The 6288-nt window shown below is 62.0% G+C and overlaps 1 protein-coding gene across 1 annotated transcript; it reads left to right on the top strand.

Annotated features, from left to right (window-relative positions):
- The first annotated feature begins 5279 nt into the window (after positions 1-5279).
- On the top strand, positions 5280-5982 carry NEUROG3 (neurogenin 3). Its single transcript, XM_043598166.1, has one exon. The coding sequence runs from the start codon at positions 5335-5337 to the stop codon at positions 5980-5982; it is 648 nt and encodes a 215-aa protein (XP_043454101.1). The 5' UTR covers positions 5280-5334.
- The last annotated feature ends 306 nt before the right edge of the window (positions 5983-6288 follow it).

Below are 6288 nucleotides of genomic sequence, written 5' to 3'. Positions count from 1 at the left end.
CAGTGACCCGCACCTCCAGAGCTACTGGCCCTCAATGCTCCTGCCAGGGGCCCCTTTCCCGCCGCCTCACCGTCGGCGCTCTGCGTCCACAGCCGTGCGCTCTCCTGGCTCTAGCGCTGCGCCCAGAGGTGCGGTGCGCCCTCGCGCCGAAGGGCAAGCGCTAAGCGGGAGGCGCCTGGAGGTGGCCTCCCCGCCCGCGGCAGTTTCCGTTTTTTCTGGGCTGGGGAGAGAAAATGACACAGTCCTGTTTGTTTCCCCAGCCCTGGCGGGCGCGGAGCCGGGCATATGGACATCTTGCGCTCCGCATCTGTGTCATCGGTCGCGTTTTCTGTGGATGCCTGCGTGTGTGTGTGTGTGTGCGTGTGTGTGTGTGTGTGTGTGTGTGTGTGTTGGAGACCAGGCGCTGGGAACAAACGTGCATCTGTTAAATTTGACAATAACGTCCTACAACGAAGCTGCCAAGATTGGGACGGCAGGTGGGGCGGAAAGCAGAGAGGGTGGGGGAGAGATGGAGTCTCAAAAGGCGACGCCAAGGCGCCTGGCCCAGGTATTATGTCGGGAGAAGGTGAGGACAGCAGCTGCTCTTTCTCGCGGGGTGTGTATGGGAGCGAGGGTGCGTGTGGCCCTGTGAAGAGTACACACCAATCTGCTCAACATATGTCGCCACAAATCACAGTATCTCTCCCTCCTCCCACCCCCCACTCGCTGCTGACCGAGGGCAGAACCGAGAGGCGCTGAGAAGAGGCGCCTCTTCAACAGGTGTCTTGGTGCGCAATGCACCTTTTCACGCATTCACTGTCTCGGCTGGCGGCTGGGATAATGTGGACACTTTGTTTCCAGGCGCTGCGCGCCAGCTACGGACATCCGGGGGGAGGTGGCCCTGGACAGGGAGGGGGATCTGGAAATAAAGACCTCGGGCGCTCCTGAGGTCCCGGGCCCTCTCCTCCCTTTGTTCGAGGACTCCCTGGGCTGGAGTTCCCTCCTACGCCCTGGGGGGTGGCATATGGCGCCCTCTCACCTACCCAAGAAAAAGAACCAGCCACCCACTCAAGAGCGCACGAGGTCTCTGCGCCCGGGGAGGGGGAGTCTCTGAGGGAATGGTTTCTCTCCCAAAGCGAATGAGGAGCCCGCCTTATCTCTCCCCACCCCACCTCCGCCATCCCCTCAGCTGGCGCAGCAGCCGTTGAGTGGGGAGCCGTGCGCCGGGCAGCACCAGCCTGCGGAAGCGCCCCAGCTCCCGGCAGATGAAATATGGGGCTGGTGAGCCCCTGGAGACCATATGCTTTCAATAAAAGAAGACAAATAGGACCGAGATAGGCCTTGCAGTCAACCTGTTATAAATGGGTGGCAATTGGGCCAATGTACACGGAGGCAGGGCCCCCGGGGGGAGGCCTGCTCCTTGCCAAATCCATGTGTCAGTTTCTGGGACAGGTGTGCCCAGGGGCCAGGGGCCACGTCTCCCCCCTTCTGGGTTTATCACGGCAAAGGTAATATTGTGCTAACTATGAGTAAACAGTCATTGTGAAAACGAGGGAGAGTTTATCAGAGGCAAACTAGTTGGGGGGTGGCTTAACAATAAAGTTGTCCGCCTTGGGAGCAGGTGACGGCTGGCTGCGGGACTCCCGCGGTAGATGTTTTCCAAAGCACTCCACTTTACAATCTCTTGTAATTATTTATTAAACGAAATCTATTTATTATTATTTTAGCAAACACTGGAGACAGGTGGGGCTTTCTTTTCATCGTCTCCTTTTGTTTGAAGGGCTGTTTGAAGTGGCCAGTCTCGGCCCAGGCAGCTCGCTCGCCAGATTTTTGTCTTCCCCTCTTTCAGGGCCCAGGCGAAGGCGAGAGAAAGAAGCCCCCTCCTCCGGCAAGCCATTAGCTATTCAGCTTCCTATGGCCCCCCTCCCTCCCGCTTGTTTCTCAAAGAGCCCCCAGGCACTGCTAAGATTCCCCCCGCCGACAGGAAGGCGGCAGGGCCGACCGCTGCCTTCCTTCTTTTCCAATCTGCCCGCGGTCTCCGGGCGTCAGGCTGTCGCCCGTCTCCTGGGCCCCCTCAGCCTCCAGACGTGCGTAGGCCTCAGAGAGTAGAGGCGCGCGCGTCTCGGAGGCCTTAGAGGCGGTGGCTGGCCGGGGGCTTCAGGAACAGGCTCTGCTCCCCGCTGGAAGAGCCGTTTCACAAAAACCGCCGGCGCGCACTGAGTTACCACTGCTTTGCGCCTCCGCCACCAAAAGCACGGGGATTAACTTTGGAGAGAGGTCTGTGCGTCCCCTACAGCGGAAAGGGAGGACGTGGACCCTGGATCTCCAATCCCCCAGGACTCTTTGACCTCGGACCCCGCCCTCCTGGCCAGAAGAAGGGCTGCGGAGAGTTGTGGGAGCTCCTCAAGGCGACCGCTACTCCTGGCCGCTGCGCGCTCCTCGCCCTATGTTTTGCGCAAAGCCGTAGTGGTGGCGGCCTGGAATCCCCGAAGAGCCCTGGGCCAGAGCTGCTCTGGGGGATCTGGATAAGAATCTCACGTGGGTCCCAGAATTCTCTCCCGGTTAAGAAGGTTCCCAAGAATGCCCAGAATCTTGCCTGGTGCAGGAAACTCGCCCTGCGGCTCTTACCAGTATCTATCAGCCGCTTGAGGCAAAACTGAGCCAAGCGAGTCCCTCCTTTGCCCTTTATCTGAGAGCCACTGCCGGGTGAGAGTCCTGGTTTGGAGCTGCTCTTCAGGCCTCCCGGGACCCACAGGGATGTTTGGATCCCTTATCGCCAGGGCAGGCTCCCCCGAGTGGGGCTGGGTCCCAGAGCCCTAGGGAAGCATGCTTCGGATTTCCTGTCTGTTCATAATTTGCAGGATGATAGAAACCAAGCAAGGTTCGGGTATAGGGCAGGAAAGTAGCAAGATGAAGCATCGGTCCGTTTCCACTCTGACCCTGTCTCCCCCACAGATACAGGACTTCTCCTACCTTCTACACTCTGGGGTGTCTGGTTTTGCCTTGGGGAAAAAAATATTTTCCCCCAATCAAGGAGAGGCAGCAGGTGCGAGGGGAGAATCTAGAAGCCCGAGTCTTAGGACCTGAGTTCTACGTGGTTCTGACAGAACTTGCTGTGTGACCTTAGGTGAATCACTTCCCCTTCTGGGCCTTGACGTCTCCATCTGTAAAACGGGCCTCTGGTTCTCATTCTTACGACTAGGAAACAAATTTGGAGCAATCCTGACGTGAGGGAGGAGCAGCAGCAAAATGCAATCCAGGAGTCTCTTCCCTTTGCTCCTCGGGAGCCTGACCCCTAGCTTCAGTTGGAAAGCAGAAAGGGAAGGAACCTCTGCTAACCGCGCACCGGCTGAGATCGGAAGGACAGCGCCCCCACCCCCGTCCAGTCCTAGAGCTCTCTCTCCCTGGCGCCCAAGCATATCCATCCTCTTCTGCCTTGGAGGTAACTGCGCCCCCGCCCCCGAAGCAGCCTGGGCGGGTGTGGAGAGGCGGTCACTGGGGCAGATACGCAGACCTACCTCCTCCCTTCACCCCATCCCCTCGGTTTCCCAGCCGGGTCCAGCCCCCCTCCTCCAGCTTCCGGGAGGCACTGGACCTGCTAGGAAGCACAGCTTTCTCTGCCTGCGGAGACGTAACCGGGGCCCCAGTCTTCCCACCCTCGGCTTCCCCCCCCCCCCCCGGCCTCTGCCCCCACCGGACACGTCGCGGTCAAGAGAGAGGAGCGGAAGCCGCGACCCCTCACCCAGAGTGACCGGAAGCAGAAGACCACGGGGTGTCCGAGGCGGGGACAAAAGGGAAGGGCAGGGAAGAAAAGAGGGATGATGAGTTCAGGCTGACTTTGGAAAGATTTCCAGCCGGCGCCAACAGGGGCCCGCGGAGTCCCTGAGCGGTGCTCAGGGCAGGACGCCCCCGCCTCACACCCGGCTGGAGCTGGGCCAGGTAGTGCTGGCAGCCCCTGGCTGTGATTGGACAGGGGGACGAAGGGAAGAAAGAAGTCGTCTGTGTCTCGCAGCGCCAGCGCACCACGGGCATTTAAAAGACAAAGCCTTGCTGCGAACTCCCGGCCCTCTCCTGACCCCTTCTCACCTGAGCTCTTCCCCAGAGACCCTGGCCCGAATGCTAGGGGACTGTCCGCGATTGGTAGTGGTCGAATGTCCCCTGGAGGTCCCACCATAACCACCCTCCGCCTCTGGGACAGGATGGAAACGTCTTAGGTTCCTGATGGGGGATGGATGGGGAGGAGAGGTTCTAAGCGCCTCCCTCTGAGGAGTGTGGAGCCTCGTCTCAGAGCACTGTGGTGGGAGGTAGGGGGGCTCCTCACCTCCAGGGAAGGTCTCTACGTGGCAGGGACCTAGGCAGGATCTGTCTCTGTGGTCGCCCCGCCCCTCCTTCCAGAATGGAGAGGGTCCGTGAAACATCGCTCCATGTGTGTTTCCTAGCCTGACCCGGAGCGCAGAAGAGCAAGGTGGCTTCAGGAGTTCGTGGACGCTCCTCCAAACTGGTAGTCAGGGCACCTTGCACCTGGTCCCATGTCTCGCCGCGTGATTTGGGGCAAGCCACCTCCTTCTCTGAGCCTAAATGTCCCCGTGGGCTTCCCAAAGCCCTCTTCGAGGTACCAAAGGAGGGGCTGGACAGATGCCAAGGAAAAACTGAATACGAGCAAAGCGGTCTGGGGCGGCCAGACGCGAGCCAGACGAGGCTCCTCTCCCTGGGCGAGGCTCTTTGAGGAACCGAGAGTTGCTGGGACCGAGCCCGCGGGGAGAAAGCAAACAGAGCGGCGCTCCCCTCCCCCGACCCGGGCCCTTTGTCCGGAATCCAGCTGTGCCCCGCGGGGGAGGAGCGGGCTCGCGTGGCGCGGCCCCCTGGCCCCGGCGCTGATTGGCCGGCGGCTCGGGCAGCAACGGGGCAGGCACGCTCCTGGCCCGGGCCGAGCAGATAAAGCGTGCCAAGGGGCACACGACTTGAGGCTCAGAAAAAATTCCGAATGGTCTCGCAGCCGCGCCGAAGACAGCAACAGTGGCCCGGGACCCCCTTTGCTCTTCGCTTCTCTTGGGCTGGGGAAACTTCCAGGCTGCGGCTCCTGCATCCTGGCTGGACTTAACAGACGAAAAGGCCAGCAAAGCTCCCCATTGCTCTCGTTGCTCGCCGCTTCTACCCTTTTGCGCGCGGGAACAAGGTAACACCTGGAGGTCACAGAGCGACGGGTGGAGGGGGGAAAGGGGTCCTGTGATCCGGCGGGAGCGGAGGGGTGGCTCTTTCTCGTCATCTTTTTTCCCCCTCACTTGACCCGGGGACCGGGAATTGCGCGCGGGTGGCCCACCCACGCTCACCCGGACCTCTCACCCCAGCCTCAGGATGGCGCCTCATCCCTCGGGTGTGCCGGCTGTCCAAACGACCCACGAGACAGAACAGCCCTTCCAGGGCGCCTCGGACGCCGAAGTGACCTGCGTTGCGTCCGCTCCGCCCAGCCCGGCTCGCGTGCAGGGGGGCTGCGCGGAGGAGGAAGGGGGCGGCTGCCGAGGCGCCTCGAGGAAGCTCCGGCCGAGGCGCGGGGGGCGCAGCCGGCCCAAGAGCGAGTTGGCTCTGAGCAAGCAGCGGCGGAGCCGGCGCAAGAAGGCCAACGACCGCGAGCGCAATCGGATGCACAACCTCAACTCCGCGCTGGACGCGCTTCGCGGCGTCCTGCCCACCTTTCCCGACGATGCCAAGCTCACCAAGATCGAGACGCTACGCTTCGCGCACAACTACATCTGGGCGCTGACGCAGGCGCTGCGCATAGCAGACCACAACCTCTACGGGCTGGAGCCGCCCGCGCCGCCCTGCGAAGAGCTGGGCCGCCAGGACGGCGGCTCCCCGGGAGAATGGGGCTCCCTCTACTCTCCGGTCTCCCAGGCGGGCAGCCTGAGCCCCGCCGCCTCGCTGGAGGAGCGTCCGGGGCTGCAGATGCCTGCCTCCCCTACCGGTCTGCACCCCGGCGCCCTAGCGTTCTCAGACTTTCTATGAAGGGGCCCGCGGGTCTCTGGGCGGCGGGTGCTCGGGAGAGAGGGAGGGGGCGGTTACGGGGGCCCTCGTGCGAACTTGCCCTTCCAGTCTCTGGCTCGCTGACACCCGATGAGCCCAGGCGCCTACGAGGGTGACAGGCTGGATTCAATCCCCCGTCCTCTGCGTCGCGCTAACTTCAGACCACCGCACGCAGGTTGGTGCGCAAGCAGGTGGGCGTTGCAGGCTTCGAGCGTTCCCCTCCCTGCAACCACCCCAAGTCTCCCGCAGAGACGACGACAATGGTAGCGCTACGCGGCCGGAGACACT

The sequence above is a fragment of the Prionailurus bengalensis genome, chromosome D2 (assembly GCF_016509475.1).
Source record: "Prionailurus bengalensis isolate Pbe53 chromosome D2, Fcat_Pben_1.1_paternal_pri, whole genome shotgun sequence".
Classification (NCBI taxonomy): Eukaryota; Metazoa; Chordata; class Mammalia; order Carnivora; family Felidae; genus Prionailurus; species Prionailurus bengalensis.
Note: the sequence above shows the minus strand (reverse complement) of the source record. Positions and strands in the feature narration are given on the sequence as shown.

What these genes read in the sequence shown, in the direction of transcription:
- NEUROG3 (XM_043598166.1), top strand. Translation starts at nt 5,335, where the DNA reads ATGGCGCCTCATCCCTCGGGTGTGCCGGCTGTCCAAACGACCCACGAG.